Source organism: Balearica regulorum, chromosome Z (genome assembly GCF_011004875.1).
Source record: "Balearica regulorum gibbericeps isolate bBalReg1 chromosome Z, bBalReg1.pri, whole genome shotgun sequence".
NCBI classification, from domain to species: Eukaryota; Metazoa; Chordata; class Aves; order Gruiformes; family Gruidae; genus Balearica; species Balearica regulorum.
Window position 1 is genome coordinate 73,990,358 of NC_046220.1, and position 17,781 is coordinate 74,008,138.

The following is a 17,781-nucleotide window of genomic DNA, read 5'->3' on the forward strand; positions in this document are numbered from 1 at the left end:
GGGGATGTCATTTTCCATAGCACATGGTTTTGTCCAAGTGACATATATTCTGGAATAGCCTAGCAGCAACATATTTAAGGTTGAAATAGGATCTCTTTATAATGTTAGGTTTTTCAAATATCTGTGAATTCTTCTGCCTTGAAAGACAGACTGCCTTGAAAGTAGCCATGGCACAGCAACTGCGTAATAGTATGCAATACAAATACACAGTCCTGTAGCTTTTTTGGCCACACAGCCCCAGAAATAAAGCTTTTCAAAATGACCAGATATTAAAATGTTCATCTTCTGATAATGCTTATTTTGCACAAGTATTCATAGGCCATAAATGTCTCCTGGCTTCTGCAGTAATTTTAGTCCTGGAACTTAGATCAAGTGCCAAACATTCATTTTAAAGGGGTAGTCAGTATTTTGTTTGAACTATTTTTGGTTCACCCAGCACTGCTCAGCCTTGTGCTGACCTAACTGGATGCTAAACTCTACTTGTCAGCTGAGAGCCAGGTCTTAGTGGACAAAGACAGATACTGGTCCAGCCAGCCAGGGCAGAGTCTGAGATCCACATCCACAACTTTCTCTTTTGATATTGTGCATCTCAGAGGAGCCTGGAAACTACGTACTCAACTTTCTCTTCTATCCCTGCTTCCTTTGGGAAGGATTTGGAGGGCAGGTACAAAGCAGATTTTTTTGAGGAACAGGCGATGAAAGACCAAAACAAATTCTGGAAGTATATTAATGTAACATGCAGAACTCGCGTAAGTGTGAAATGAACATTGGAAATACTTAGTTTTTAATACATGAGTTGGAAGACTTCAGCAATCACTTCTGCTGGCTCTCTGGAATCTGTAAGGGCTATGCAGTGAACGTTCAGAAAAGTAAGAGCTGCACTCTACTAGTCCTCTGCTGCATCTACAGCAGCCTAAATTCTTCAGGCTTTGTAGTATTTATTTTGGGGAGAAAATGCATACTACAGTCTCTGGAATTGTCTGATAAGTCTTTAGTCTGAAAGCAGTTTTCTGATTTTCTTCACATTGTCAGGCATGAAAATCTGATCCAGCCCTAATTAATGCTGACCTGCTAGTAGTCAAAGTCAGGTGTCTTTCTGTAACCTAATCACTGTGATTCTTTCATTTCAGAGAACAACAAATTTATGAATGTCCAGATTACAGAACTGCGGGCCCCAATTCATGCTACTTCGATAAAAAGCACACCTCATTCTGGACCATATACAATATTACTGTGAGGGCAACTAATGAAATGGGAAGTAACGTCTCTGATCCTCGTTATGTGGATGTGACTTACATAGGTAAGAGATAAAAACTATTTTCTGTGGAACCAAATAATTCAAAATATGGGTTTTGACACAATTGTATTTCCAGCTCTGCATATATAGTATTATATCCAAGTTAAAAACTTTTAAGAACAGATAAGATCTTCTCTGGTGTAATAATAAATCAATATTCATCCCTTTACCATTTTATTTTCAAAGGAAACCTAAAATTGCTAAAAGCTTTAAAACTGCATTCAGATAACCATTTATTGGTTTTCCATATTTCTTTCAGTCAAGCCCAGCTAAAATCTTTTTCCACTCTACCAGCAACTGAAATGAAATTGATCTTTTAACTAATAATACTTAAAATTTATTACCTAAAAGTAGTTTCCAGACCCAAGAGATGGTGAATTAATGCTTTTTATAGCAGTGTACTGATAATCTCTTTTCTCAGACTTTTTCCACAAAGTACCTGTGGACAAATGTTTAGGTTTTTATTGAAGGGAACGGAACGTTGTCACTGATAACCATTTTGTTATGAAGGCTCTGGCAACTGGAAAAGGGCTCCTGGAGAAAAGGTTTTACATTTTGCCTCTTTGCCCTGACTGCTTACTTGATGAAGCTTTGCATCAGACAATGGTAAAATACATGCATGATATGCAGAAGCTCTACCTCTGAACTGAGGAAGCTGCAAGCCTAACCGTAGCAGAAACCTGCGTTCCATTTTGGTTTATTTTTGAGATATAGATAGGGCTTTAGTATAATAAGATTACGGTAAAACACAAGTTTCATAACAAAGCATTAAAGATGTTAACTTTGAAACATAGTTCTGGGGAAAAGCAACAATAAATGGTAATGTAAGAAAAAATTATTTCTAGTGATAAACAATTAAGGCAAATCTCAATGTGAACTCAACATATTTGCTGCTCCTCATCTGTTCTTCACATTCATAAATTCATGCTTACTTTATCAGGAAACTCTTGAGCTCTGTATTCCAGCACGAGTTCTAAATTACTAGACATAATGGACATGGCAACTCACCACTCACACCATTTTATATTTCTTCATAAGATGCAAGGAAAAATCATTTAGACTCTTATTGTCAGTTCTTTTATTTTAACAGTACAGCCAGATCCTCCTGTGAATGTAACTCTGGAATTAAAAAAGCCGATAAATAGAAAAACATATCTGGTCTTGACGTGGTCTCCACCCCCGCTGGCTGATATCAGATCTGGATGGCTTACCCTTGAATATGAGTTGCGACTAAAGCCTGAAGAAGGAGAGGAATGGGAAGTAAGGATGTTGCAAGTTTTTGCTGTATTATGTTTTGTGATCATTTAGATTTTTTCAGCTAGGTCCCATGCCTCAATGCAATGAAGCAGGCACACTGAATAGTTCATCATTTTTCAAAAGTGCTTGTGTGAACTATGATTTCTTACTAAGAATACTGGTATCTCAGATGCTATTGGGTGATAGCAGGTGATAAAGTACTTATTTTTAATTATGGCCATTATATATTAATCATACTGCATTACAGTTTAAATTGTTTGTTCTCATTTAGTCAGGCTTCTTTTGTGATAATTTGGTCTTGACCACAAGCACTTCTTAAGTAACAGAAAGCTCAGTGACATTCTGTAAAATCATTTAAATTTGTACAAACAACTATTAGGTGATAGTTGTGATGGCCACATAATACTTGTCTATAGCCAGGATCTGCAACTCAAACAACTGGGTAGCAAATTAAAGTCTCCAGCTATTGGTATTTGGCTGCATCCCCTTCTTCTCTGCTGCAATACTTCTCATACAGAGATCTTTGTATCTCCTCCTTCCTTCGCCCTGCCACTGCACTTCCCAGCCCCCTGGCCATTGCAAGATCCACTTTTCACTACCCTGTGCAGTTCCACCAACTCCACATTCCTTCTTTTCTCTCTGCATTTTCTTACCCCATTGCTGTTTCTTGCCTACTTCTCCTCCTCTCATCATTGCAGTTCCCACCATTACCACAGTTCCTCCCCATTTGCCATATGCTTATGATGTGGTTTTGTAGTAGTGTAATTTGCACAGTATACCAGAAACAGATTTCATTCCTACTGAATGAGAAATAAATTAGAAATAAAATAAATGTACCATTGTTCTACGCCTGCATAACAATTATTAGGAAGCTATCCAGATTCGTTTTATATTCCCAACCTGGTTATCAAGACTTAAACCTAGCTGTGATTTTCACAGCAAAATGTCTCAAGTTGATATGCATTTTATGATTTTTATTCATTTTGCAGACTGTTTTTGTGGGACAGCAAACACAATATAAAATGTTTAGTTTAAATCCTGGAAAGAAGTATATTATACAGATTCACTGCAAAGCAGACCACTATGGATTATGGAGTGAATGGAGCCCAGAATATTATATTGAGATCCCTACTGGTGAGTGGCCAGGCATTCCTTCAGTAATTGTTATTACGTGGAAGTTCATGTAATACTTTTGTTAGCTGTTTGTGGCACCTGTGAAGATTGACATCCCACAGTTTTCCTACGACAGGTAAGAACATCATTACTAAGGTAACTGAATTCTCAGCATCCCTACACCATACCCAGTTAGCTTTCCCCTGCATTAATTTTTGGAGTTAAGAAGGTGAATAAATTTCTTTACTTATTTAAACCATGTCGTTTCTGTTTATTGCCTCATTTGTTCTCTGATGGTAGTTTTTAATTGAAAGAATACAGGTAACTGCATTAAAATTGCTACATAGACAACAAAGAGTGACTGCCTTCAGACAGTAACAGCTCTTCAGTATTCTTTATCTGGAATGAATTTGAAATAAACACCTCAGTAAAAAGTTTATGTTACAATAGAAATCCTTAAAAATATCTAGTCCTTGATCATTTAACCATTTAATTGATTATATGATATTTATTTGATAATGAAATGACTACAGTATTGATATAATTGGATTTGAACAGTTGCTATAATGGCTGTGACAAAATTTCCCTCTTCATACATTTTTATATCATTTTTCCAAGAGAGTTTATTTCCTGCACAGTGCCATTAATAAAAAGTATACTTATTATCAGTTATTACAATGATTGTTGAGATCCATCTACGCTAGTAAAACCCTCTAGATTCAATACCAAATTTGGCAGTTTAGACCAATTTTTTAAATAAAAGTAATTTCAGATAAAATAAATTTTATTTTTAAAATATTTTTTGCATGCTGACTATGCATATGCTAGATATGTGTCCTTAAATAATTCTGTTTGTTTCCTAGACTTTAGAGTAAGAGAGATGGTTGTGTGGATCGTTGTTGGTGTCTTGTCATCTCTTGTATGTTTAATCATGAGCTGGACAATGGTTTTGAAAGGGTACAGGTAAGTCACCAATTTCACAATTGCATTGAGTTGAAAATCTCAATAAACTTTTCAAAAAGAGACTTCTACCATTTAATTCAATTTCCTATAGGTTTTGTGTTCTCTTATAAACTCTAAGTTACATGTATTTGCCTCTAAATTCACCACTGATAAGGAGGTATTTCTGTTCCTTAGGGAAGCCAGGCTAAATTCTCAGTTGGTAAAGACATGTCTTTATTAGACCTGACCATTGTGGTTAGCCATGTAAGTAGTCAGCATATATCATTTGGAGTATCCCTGCTCCTGTAGATGATGTGCCTTTTGGTTTTGGCCTAATTTTCTAAAGGAAATAAGGTTATATTATGAGGTTCTTTCTGCTCACCTATCTGTCAATTCCCCAAATAATTTACTAGAACACTGGCTAATTTCAGTCAAATCTGAAAGAGGAAGGTGTCACAAAGATTATCACTTATGTACAAGTCTTGCAAAAAATACTATCATCTGAATAGAAGAACAAGATAGAAACCATTGATGGAAAAGCCATGAGAAGTCATACATCCTAAATCCTGTTTAGTAGTAGTCAGCTGGCAGTCAAGTATGTACATAAATGCCCACTACTCCTCCAGAGCTGTGCCTCACATAGCTGCTTCTTGGCCAGCGATGAAGTTACAGTGATATTAGAGAACTGGAGGCTAAGGGATAAAGGACAACAGAAGGACATTAGCAGTGTTATTTTTCCAGTTGAGTAAGTTTTGTATTGTTCTCTTCCTTATAAATACATCTAAGGGTAACTTACAAACTGTAACTGCATTTGTAAATCACCTGGCTTGAGAGGCAGACAGGAAGTGGAGGTCCGGCAGGGAGGCATCAGATACGGGAGAAGCGTTTAACATGTTAGTCACATTCCGAGGAAATGGGAGAACAAAGAGATAGGACCCATACTTACACCTTGTGTGTTTGTTCTGTTTTTTTTCAGAATGATAGCCTTTTTCCTACCACCAGTTCCAGGACCAAGGATAAAAGGCATAGATACACATCTGTTAGAGGTGAGTACCACTCATAACAACAAAAGAATTGACCATTATTACTTCTCCAAATTAGATACTAGCAAACACGATTACCATAATAAAGTGTAAACCAGCTTCAGTTTCTTTAATCAATGTTACAAATAAGTGACACTTCCAGGTTGATCTTGTGAAGGCTATGTGTGAGACACAGTCTTGCCTTGCAGTAGTAGGAGGACGGCATTTGAGAACAGGGTTTGTGACCGCAGCTGTCTCCTGGGATGCCACAACAGCCAATGCTTGTGTGTTTTTCCTAGTAGTTCTTATGGAAGTTGGTCTCCACAGTCTCTTGCCATGCTGAGGAGACAAGACATGGCTGCTCTATCATTCTCCTTCGTTTCCTTCTTGGTAAACCCATGAGACCTGCCAAAAGCTCCCTAGTCCTCCCATTTTAGAAACATGAATTCTGGGATTGTGTCTCCCCACTGAGGGAACTCAAGAAATTTTCTTCTGTTCTTTCACTATTTTCTGTAGCTGTAGAAATCCAGTTTAGGTCTAGAGATAAAACTGTTTGACGTGGTTTAGGCCCAGCCGGCAGCTGAGCGCCACGCGGCCGCTCACTCACTCCTTCCCCAGCAGGAAAAAAACAACGGCAAAAGCCTCAAGGGTTGGGGTAAGGGCAGTTTACTGGGACAACAAGGGAGAGGGAAAAACAATCAACAACAGTGCTGATAACAAATATTAACAATGGGTGATAACAGAGAACAATTTACTGAACCAACTACCGACCGACCAGACACTCAGCCCATCCCAGAACCACACGGAAACTGCGCCGCCCCTCCCCTACCCGACTAGCCCCCTTTTTATGGTGAGCATGACGTCACATGGCATGGAATAGCCCCTGGCCAGCTCGGGTCACCTGTCCTGACTCCTTGTAAAATTAACTCTATCCTTGCCAGAATTATCCAGGACATTATCCACCCCTTATTCCATACCATCTACGTCATGCCCAGATTATTTCACTGTCACCATTCTCTTACTCCATGGGCCATCGCTCTAAAGTGTCCATTGAGTTCATTTAGGCCATGGCTTTGGGTTCCATCTGCCATTACAGTGTCTCAGAGCAGGAACAATAGTGCGTGCTGCTGGATTGTTGCACGCTGCATCCGGAGTATTTTTCATGGCTGGTGTATCTGGTATGGTCCATGCTCGCAGTCTGGATATCACAGATGTAATTTTCGATGAAGTTCCTGGGCACCAGTTGAAGTTAGTTCCAAAGTCCATCCTTCATTAGTTTTGGGTGATTCTTATGGTTATACCATCGATACAGTGTATAGCTATTAACATCATACAATTTAATTTATTGGCTATTTTCACCCAAAATCAGATTCCCTTGGGGTACACACCGGACTTCCCCATCCTTTCTCATCACCCACCAAGTGCACCCTGCTCCTTGAGCAAAAGCAATCCCGCAGATGGGCTTGCCTTTGCCTGAAGCAGGGATAACCCAAACTGTTTTACCCAACATATTCTTCATGCGCACTACAGGAACTTTATCCCCTTCTACTGGGCGTGGAAATTTTGATTGGGCAGGGCCAGCTCGATTGGCAGATCCCCGAGTGTTAACTAACCAGGCGGCCTTTGTCCCAGTGTTTGAGGGTCCCACCACCCATTGCTCTCAGGGTAGTTTTTAGCAGTCCATTGTACCTTTCAACTTTCCCACAGGCTGGTGCATGGTAGGGGATGTGATACACCCACTCAATACCATGCTCTTTGGCCCAGGCGTCTATGAGGTTGTTCCAAACATGAGTCCCATTGTCTGACTCAGTTCTTTCTGGGGTGCCATGTCGCCACAGGACTTGCTTTTCAAGACCCAGAATAGTGTTCCGGGCAGTGGCATGGGGCACAGGGTATGTTTCCAGCCATCCAGTGGTTACTTCCACCATTGTAAGAACGTAACGCTTGCCTTGGCGGGTTTGGGGGAGCGTGATGTAGTCGATTTGCCGTGCTTCCCCATATTTATATTTCAGCCATCGTCCTCCATACCACAGAGGCTTTAACCACTTGGCTTGCTTGATTACAGCTCATGTTTCACATTGATGGATGACCTGTGAGATGGCGTCCATGCTCAAGTCCACCCCTCGATCACGGGCCCATCTATATGTCGCATCTCTTCCTTGATGGCCTGAGGTGTCATGGGTCCACCGAGCTATGAACAATTCACCCTTACGCTGCCAGTCCAAATCCACCTGAGCCACTTCAATCTTGGCAGCCTGATCTACCTGCTGGTTGTTCTGATGTTCCTCAGTGGCCCGACTCTTGGGTACGTGGGCATCTACATGACGTACCTTTACAACCAGCTTCTCTAGCTGGGCAGCAATATCTTGCCACACTGGGGCAGCCCAGATGGGTTTGCCTCTGTGTTGCCAGTTGCTCTGCTTCCACTGCTGTAACCACCCCCACAGGGCATTGGCCACCATCCCTGAGTCGGTACAGAGGTACAGTGTTGGCCACTTTTCTCTTTCAGCAATATCTAAAGCCAGCTGGATGGCTTTCACCTCTGCAAACTGGCTCGATTCACCTTCTCCTTCAGCAGCTTCCGCAACTCGCTGTGTAGGACTCCATACAGCAGCCTTCCACCTTTGATGCTTTCCCACGATGCGACAGGACCCATCAGTGAAGAGGGCATATGGTTTCTCATCTTCTGTTAGTTTATTATACAGTGGGGCTTCTTCAGCACGTCACCTCCTCCTCTGGCGACATTCCGAAATCTTTCCCTTCTGGCCAGTCTGTGATCACTTCCAGAATTCCTGGACGATTGGGGCTTCCTATTCAAGCCCGCTGTGTAATCAGTGCCACACACTTACTCCACGTAGCATCAGTTGCGTGATGTGTAGAAGGAGCCCTCTCTTTGAACATCCAACGCAGCACTGGCAGTCGGGGTGCCAAGAGGAGCTGTGCTTCAGTGCCAATCACCTCTGAAGCAGCTCGAGCCCCTTCATAGGCTGCCAGTATCTCCTTTTCCGTTGGAGTGTAGCGGGCGTTGGATCCTCTGTATCCCCAACTCCAAAACCCCAGGGGTCAACCTTGAGTCTCCCCTGGTGCTTTCTGCCAGAGACTCCAGGTAGGGCCATTCTCCCCAGCTGCGGTGTACAGCACAGTTTTTACGTCTAGTCCTGCCCAGACTGGCCCAAGAGCTACGGCATGAACTATTTCTTGTTTAATTTGTTCAAAAGCTTGTTGTTGCTCAGGGCCCCATTTGAAATCATTCTTCTTCTGGGTTATGTGGTGGAGAGGGCTTACTATCAGACTGTACGTCGGAATGTGCATTTGCCAGAAACCCACAACACCTAAGAAAGCCTGTGTCTCCTTTTTGTTGGTTGGTGGAGACATGGCTGCTATTTTGTTGATAATATCCATCGGGATCTGACGCCGCCCATCATGCCACCTTATGCCTAAAAATTGGATTTCCTGCGCAGGCCCCTTCACCTTACTTCATTTTATGGCAAAGCCAGCCTGCAGCAGGATTTGGATTATTTTCTTCCCTTTCTCAGAAACTTCCTCTGCTGAGTTGCCCCATACAATGATGTCATCAATGTATTGCAGGTGCTCTGGGGCTTCACCCTGTTCCAGTGCACTCCGGATCAGGCCATGGCAAATGGTGGGGCTGTGTTTCCACACCTGGATTCCAGGTGTACTGGACGCCCCTCCAAGTGAAGGCAAACTGTGGCCTGCACCCTGCTGCAAAAGGGATCGAGAAAAATGCATTAGCGGTATCAATTGTGGCGTACCATTTGGCTGCCTTTGACTCCAGTTCATTCTGAAGTTCCAGCATGTCTGGCACGGCAGCACTCATGGGCGGTGTGACTTCATTCAGGCCACGATAGTCTACCGTCAGCCTCCACTCTCCATTGGACTTCCGCACTGGCCGTATGGGACTGTTAAAGGGTGAGTGGGTTCTGCTGATCACTCCCTGACCCTCCAGTTGACGAATTAGCTTGTGGATGGGAACCAGAGAGTCTCTGCTGGTGTGGTACTGCCGCCGGTGCACAGTTGTAGTAGCAATTGGCACCTGTTGCTCTTCAACCCTCAGCAACCCTACAACAGAAGGGTCCTCCGAGAGACCGGGCAAACTAGACAATGGTTCAATTTCCTCCACTTCTAAGGCAGCTATTCCAAAAGCCCACCGGTAACCTTTTGGGTCTTTGAAATACCCTTTCTGGAGGTGGTCTATGCCCAGGATGCACGGAGCCTCTGGCCCAGTCACAATGGGGTGCTTTTGCCACTCATTCCCAGTTAGACTCACTTCAGCCTCCAACAGAGTCAACTGTTGGGATCCCCCCGTCACACCAGAAATAGATATCGGTTCCACCCCTTCATAGTTCGATGGCATTAGGGTACACTGTGCACCCATGTCCACTAAGGCCTTGTACTCTTGTGGGTTCGATGTGCCAGGCCATCGGATCCACACAGTCCAATACACTCTGTTGTCCCTTCCTCCACCTGGCTGGAGGCAGGGCCCCTCTAATCCTGCTCATCATATTCACTGCTCATCTCTTGCAGAAAGGACTTAGAAGTCCCTTCAAGAGGGTCATAAGTACGATCAGGCCTTCCACCTGATCTGGGGGGCTGCCCGGTGGAAACTGGAGCAGCATCCTTTCTGGAAGAGTCCCTTTGTACAGCTGTCTTGCCTTGTAGCTCATGTACGCGTGCCTGCAGGGTTGAGGTAGGCTTCCCATCCCATTTCCTCATGTCTTCTCCATGGTCACGCAGATAAAACCACAGGATACCTTGTGGTGTGTATGCTCCATATCCCCTCTCTGGAGCAGAAAAATGCTTACTCCTAGCAGCTGAAATACGGGTCTGTGCAGGTGGGGAGTACGATATATCCTCTTTGAGTAGCTGGACGTCCTGAGACAGTTTCTCCACAGCCGAGATGAGGGAGGAAGAAAGGCTCTCTTCATATTGCCGGAGTCAGCCAGCCACTTCGTCCACTGTGGGTGCCTCTTCACTCTTCCAGTCAATTACTGCCAGTGAGTTGGCGTACAATGATGGTGCACTTCGCACAAATTTTCGCCACATGGGTCGGGTACACTGGACTTCATCGGGGTCTGTGAGCCACTGTGCGTTGTCTGGATCGTAATAAACCATTTCCCGCACAGCTAATTCCCTCAGATATTGGATACCTCTCTCCATGGTGGTCCACTTGGCTGGCCGACATGCGACATCTTCGCTGAAAGGATACCTTTCCCTCACACTTGACAGGAGTCGCCTCCAGAGGCTGAGGGCCTGTGCCTTCTTCCCAATTGCTTTGTCAATGCCCCCTTCCCTAGACAAGGATCCCAGCTGCTTGGCCTCCCTGCCCTCTAGTTCCAGGCTACTGGCCCCGTTATCCCAGCAGCGGAGCAGCCAGGTAATAATGTGCTCCCCTGGAAGGCGGCTGAAGTCTTTCCACATATCTCGCAGCTCCCTCAAGGACAGAGATCGGGTGATCGCTTCTGGTTCTGGCTCTTCTTGTTCTCGTGATGGTCCTGGTTCACCATCATCTCTCACTAAGCGAACTGATTTCCTTGTGTATTTCTTTTTGTGTATAGGGGCGACTGATACTGGTATGGGTTGATCTTTTGGCTCGGCTACAGTGCCTATTGCAGGGGTTTGGGTAGCTGCAGTGCCTATTGCGGGGGCTTGAGTAGCTGCAGTGCCTGTTGCAGGGGCTTGGGCAGCTGCAGTGCCTGTGGGTCTGCTCTCTCCCTCTGGATGGTGCTGTCTACTATCAAGCAGTATTTGATAGATTGTGGCCAGGGCCCAGCACAGTGCAGTAAGTTGTGTCTCCTTGGAATCCCCAGAGCATTTTCCTTTCAAATATTCTACCATTTTATCAGGGTCTTGCAACTGTTCAGGAGTGAAGCTCCAAACCATTGGGGGTGAAAAGGTCTCTAGATACCCGCCCATACTCTCCCACATGCCATGCCAGCCCTGACCATTCAGTCTTGGGGAAGATCCCTGGGTAATATTCTTGAACCAACTTTTGCTAACCCTGAACAGGAGTGGGAAAACATGCAGGAGACCTAGCAATAGGAATATAGTGGATGAACATTCCAAGGGTATTCAAAATTCTCAAAAATTGTCGTGACCAACCAAAAGGGAAAAGGGGAGGTGAAAGAGTGGGAGAAGGTATCCCCCCCCATCTTCCCCATAGATCGGGTGCAATTATTAATCAATTCTGAAAGATATTGACCGAGGTACGGGCCTGACCAAAATGCTACATACAAGTATCAGCTCAGACTCATGACTGTCAATGATATCATAAGTCATTATCACACAATACAACAATATGAGAACAGGAACCCCTCTCCCAGAGGTGATAAACAGCACCGCAGGGATTGCATAGACTAAACACGGGTTTACAAACCAGAGCCATGTAACCAAACAGAACATCATTATGACCAGTGACTGTTTCAGTAACATTATAAATTCTTATGACAATTTTTCTTTAACACACTTGGGTCAGACTTGTCATTATCACAACCCTTCAGGCCCCACGCTGGGCGCCAAAAGGACTGACATGGTTTAGGCCCAGCTGACAGCTGAGCACCACGCAGCCGCTCACTCACCCCTCCCCCAGCGGGATGGGGAGGAGAACGGAAAAACAACGGCAAAAGCCTCGAGGGTTGGGATAAGGGCAGTTTACTGGGACAACAAGGGAGAGGGAAAAACAATCAACAACAGTGCTGATAACAAATATTAACAATGGGTGATAATAGAGAACAATTTACCGAACCAAGGACTGACCGACCAGATACTCAGCCCGTCCCATTTCCGCCCCTCCCCTACCCGACTAGCCCCCTTTTTATGGTGAGCATGACGTCACATGGTATGGAATAGCCCCCCGGCCAGCTCGGGTCACCTGTCCTGGCTCCTTGTAAAATTAACTCTATCCTTGCCAGAACCAGGACGCTATTAAAGTATTTGTATATTAAATATGTTCACAATTGTTCTAGTCAGATAAACCCTAAGGTTCACAGTGACAAAATATATCTTACTTATTCTGCCCTTAGACAGGAAAATCTGAAGAATTATTGAGTGCTCTTGGTTGCCATGGTTTCCCTCCAACATCAGACTGTGAGGAACTACTGATAGAATATCTGGAGGTAGAGGACAGTGAGGACCAGCAGCTCATGCCAAGCCATGACAAAGGTCATACCAGTAAAAATGCAAAAATGATACCTAAGGAAACCAGCAGTGACTCGAGCCGAGGGAGCTGTGATAGCCGTTCTCTCCTTGATCAGAAGGGCAGGGAGTCCTGTGCCCTTCCATCAGCACTTCATACACAAGATGCAAGAGATGTTCAAGAAAATAAAGGAGGAAAAAAGACCTGTAAAACGCATCATATAGCCTCAGAACAGGAAATAGTCCTTTTTAACAATGACAGTACAAAATCATCCACATGGCCTGCAGTTCAGTTACCTAATAATCAGTCTCCTGTGTTTGCCTACCACAGTACTGTAGATGCACATAAGATAATACTGAATACCACAAATGTGAACATTGCATCAGTTTTGGTGGAAAACGAAGAAAAGCATCAGTCACAATACCCTATCACTGAAACTGTCCATTACAACATGGAAAAGCAAAGAGAGATGGAAAATTTGCTTTCCAAAACTGACCAACCCACAGTGCAGGCCAAACAAAACAGACCTAATCACAGGCCACCTTTTTGGAATCCTAAACTAATGGATTATGTAGAAGTTCACAAAGTCAGAAAAGAGGAGGATCCATCACTATTCCTGCAACATAAAGGAAATAGAGGAAAGACTAAGAAATCCACCAAAGAGTATACCAAGGTCTCAACAGTTGCGGACCGTAATTTTCTAGTATTAATGCCAGATGCACGCATCCAGCACAGACCTGTGTCTCCAGAACCTGCAACAGAAACGTGTCAGAACCGTCAGCAAGGTCAAGATGAGAAAAATACAACATTTCCAAATGAGCACAGAAGAGACAACAGCGGATCAGACTACATGGACCCATCTTCCTTTATGCCCTCCTTTAAATAACTAGTAGTTAGTACAGTACATACTTAGTAGTTATGTACAGTAAAACAAAACCATATAGCAAATAGCTCCTTAAAAAATCCTAGCCTCCTATGTGTATTGTACAGGGAATAAACTAAACTGTGGGTTGAGGTAATAATCATGGAAGTAAACCTTGGATCATTAACACATGTTTCTGACACAGGGAAATGAGGAAAGGGGTATTATCTGCCATGAAAAATACATTGTAAACGAATTACTCAGCTCTGCAGAGCTTCTATTAGTTGATTAAGCCTGAGGGAATACTGCAGGTTCTACAAAGATGAAAATTGTTACCGGTCAGTCAGTACACCATAGTGATCTGAGCAGTTCCTAAATCAGATAAATCATTGCACAATAGCATTCTGATCTACAATATATTTTCTTCTGAATACATTCTGACACTAGATTAAGTTTTCTTTACATTTTTTCTCAATCCTTAAGAAAAAAGCTCTTATATATGACAAAAAATTACAGTATAATATATATTCAAAAAATTACAGTAAAATAACAAATTTTTCTATGTTTTTGCTTTGTTGCAATGTGACAGAAAATTTTGCATCCCATTCATATCCTAATCCAATCAAACCAAACATGAAAAAAAAAGAATATTTGATATACTGCCTTACTGTATATAATATACAATTCTACTTTAGTACAAGCCCATATGTTTAACAATGTATTTTTAAAAGCTATTTTTCTATTACCAAAAAAAAGGCAAGATAAAATATTTTTTGATTTCCCAATGCTATTTAGCTACTTAGGAACTTTTCTGTTTCCTACTGCTGAGGCAGCAGTAACAAGTAAAGCTACCATTTCTATACAAAGCATAAAATTAAACTTTATATTAATAAATAATATGAAGTAATTTTTAAACTGTATTTCTAATATATTGCAAACTTATTACTATTTGAATTGTAAATTATTTATTGCACATGGTTTTTATCACCTGTAGTTATAAAATTAAAACAGAATCCAGGTTTTGAGAGCAAAGCTGCTTTCCCACTGAATTTGTACTCTGATGCCAGTCATGAATGGAATGGTGTTCTCCTGCATCCTTAGACATTGCATTTTTCTTTGAGTCTGGAAGGAAAGTTTGAAGTGAGATTTTTTTATAGTGAACTTAACATTAATTTTGGAATCCAGCCTCCAAAGTCAAAGATACGAGGCATAAAGTTTGAGTCAGAGCTCTGCTGAAATAGTGGAGGGAATGAGGAAAGGAGTCCATGTACTTGGGCTGGACAGATGTCATAGAATCTTAGAATCATTTAGGTTGGAAAAGACCTTTAAGATCAAGTCCAACCATTAACCTAGCACTGCCAAGTCCACCACTAAACCATGTCCCTAAGCACCACATCTATGCATCTTCTAAACGCCTCCAGGGATGGTGACTCCACCACTTCCCTGGGCAGCCTGTTCCAGTGCTTGATAACCCTTTTGGTGAAGAAATTTTCCCTAACATCCAATCTAAACCTCCCCTGGCACAACTTGAGGCCATTTCCTCTTGTCCCTGGAACAGCAGTGGGAACAGTTCCACTAGCTTCAGTGGAAATTGGAAACAAGGTAAGAGAAATTGTACTGTACACATGAAGGAAAGTGTATTTACTATAGACGAGCTCTCTTCTGTTCTTGTCCTTCCTGAGCAGCTTTACATTTCTCCAGCTTTTCATGATTTTACGCACTGAGCCAGGCAGTATCAGGTAACCTGCTGCAGAGCCAGCCAAAACAGACTTTCAGATTTTGAAGGTCATAGAAGGCCACATCTAACTTGGCAAATCAGATTCTCACCTTTTACCTTCATGCAATGGAACTGCTTGAGGACAGATCAGCTGAGCTGTCTAGCCCTTCCGCTGGCAGGACTTTAGAATTTAACTAATTGCCTGTGTGTCTGTAAACATATGTGTTAGTGTATACTGCAACACTTACTTTAGGCATCAAATTTAGAGTCTGTGTCCTCTATACAGGCAACATACTGACACTTGCAGAGGTTGATCAGAGCAGTTTGGGTGCTCTGCTCAATGTGTAGGGAGGTATCTTAGATTCTTAATTCAGCTACTTATTTAACATATGAAGACATGAAGTGACTACTCCAGGCAGCAACCAAACATAATTTTTTTTTTTTAGTTATAGTTAACAGGACAATTTTACTGTGTATCTTACAAATTTTCTAGAGATGATAAAAGTACTGCAAAAAAACTATCAACTTCTCAGTCAAAACTGGAATGTTTTGCAGAGTAGCAACTTGTGTGTGTGCATGTATGTGAGCTGATAGTATGCTCTTACTGGCAGTGCTTCATTCACATTTCAGTTTTCTGACTGACTCTGACAGAGCTGATCCAGATCAGACACCTTCTCTTTCTTTATACAGATAGACATATCTGAGCCAAGCCATTGTTTTCTACTCCTAATGCTGTGCATAAAGTCATTGAATCATAGAATATCCTGAGTTGGAAGGGACCCATAAGGACCATGAAGTCCAACTCCTCGCTCCACAGTAGGACCAGCCGAATCAGAGCATATGACTGAGAGCGTTATCCAGACACTTCTTGAACTCAGTCAAGCTCAGTGCTGTGACCACTTCCCTGGGGAGCCCGTTCCAGTGCCCGACCACCCTCTCAGTGAAGAACCTTTTCCTGATATCCAACCTAAACTTCCCCTGTCGCAGCTTCATGCCGTTCCCTCGGGTTCTATCACTGGTGACCAGAGGGAGGAGATCAGCACCTGCCCCTTTGCCTTCCTCTCGTGAGGAAGTTGTAGGCCATGATGAGGTCTCCCCTCAGTCTCCTCTTCTCTAGGCTCAACAAACCAAGGGACTTCAGCTTCTCCTCATACGTCTTCCCCTCTAGACCCTTCACCATCTTTGTTGCTCTCCTTTGGACACTCTCCAGTAGTTTTATGTCCTTCTTGTACTGTGGCGCCCAAAACTGCACGCAGTACTAGAGGCAAGGCCGTACCAGTGCACTGTAGAGTGGGACAATCGCTTCCCTAGACCAGCTAGCAATGCCGTGCTTGATGCGCCCCAGGATATGGTTGGCCTTCCTGGTAGCCTGGGCACACTGCTGACTCATGTTCAACTTGCTGTCAACCAAGAACCTTTCAGCATGGCTGGTCTCCAGCATCTCATCGCCCAGTCTGTATGTATAGCCAGGGTTGCCCCTTCCCAGGTGCAGAATTCAGCACTTGCCCTTGTTAAACCTCATGCGGTTGGTGATTGCCCATTTCTCCAATCTGCCCAGATCTCTCTGCAAGGCCTCTCCACCCTCAATGGAATCAGTAGCTCCTCCCAATTTGGTGTCATCTGCAAACCTGCTCACAACACCTTCTAGTCCTACATCCAAGTCGTTTATGAAAACATTAAAAAAGAACTGGCCCTAAAATGGAGCCCTGGGGAACCCCACTGGCGACTGGCCGCCAGCCTGATGTAACCCTGTTTACCATAACTCTTTGGGCCCGACCCGTCAGCCAGTTGCCCACCCATTGGACTATGTTTTTGTCAAACTGTATGCTGGACATTTTGTCCAGAAGGATACTGTGAGAGACAGTATCAAAAGCTTTACTGAAATCTAAAAAAATGGCATCAACTGGCTTCCCTTGGTCAACTAGATGGGTGAGCTTGTCGTAAAAGGAAACTAAGTTTGTTAAACAGGCCCTTCCTCTTACGAACCCGCGCTGGCTGTGACCAATGATTGTGTTGTCCTTCAGGTGTTTTTCAATAACTCCCAGCATAATTTTCTCCAAAATTTTACCAGGCACTGAGGTGAGACTGACAGGCCTGTAATTACCAGGGTCTTCTTTCTTGCCCTTCCTGAAGATTGGAACATTGTTTGCCAGCTTCCAGTCAACTGGGACCTCTCCAGACTCCAAGACCATTGAAAAATAATTGAGAGAGGTCTCACAATGATATCAGCCAGCTTTCTGAGCACCCTAGGATGAATCCCATCAGGCCCCATGGACTTGTATGCATCCAGGTGGAGCAGCAAGTCCCACACAAGTTCAGGGTCAGCTGGGAGTTTATCATTACTGCAGTCACAGTCCTCCAACTCGGTCCCAGAGCCCATCATCAGTGTTGAAGACAGAGGCGAAGAAGACATTAAAC

At 43.3% G+C, this 17,781-nt stretch overlaps 1 protein-coding gene across 4 annotated transcripts in view; it reads left to right on the forward strand.

Moving 5' to 3' along the window:
• PRLR (prolactin receptor) overlaps positions 1 to 16,164 on the forward strand; it is a 162,249-nt gene extending 146,085 nt beyond the window's left edge. For all 4 annotated transcript variants that reach the window (XM_075740707.1, XM_075740709.1, XM_075740708.1 and 1 more), the window contains 6 exons: positions 1,131 to 1,300; positions 2,388 to 2,557; positions 3,544 to 3,688; positions 4,531 to 4,630; positions 5,586 to 5,655; positions 12,672 to 16,164. In XM_075740707.1, coding sequence (XP_075596822.1) covers positions 1,131 to 1,300; positions 2,388 to 2,557; positions 3,544 to 3,688; positions 4,531 to 4,630; positions 5,586 to 5,655; positions 12,672 to 13,670 — 1,654 coding nt within the window. In that variant the 3' untranslated portion in view covers positions 13,671 to 16,164. The remainder of the gene's footprint in view (positions 1 to 1,130; positions 1,301 to 2,387; positions 2,558 to 3,543; positions 3,689 to 4,530; positions 4,631 to 5,585; positions 5,656 to 12,671) is intronic.
• The last annotated feature ends 1,617 nt before the right edge of the window (positions 16,165 to 17,781 follow it).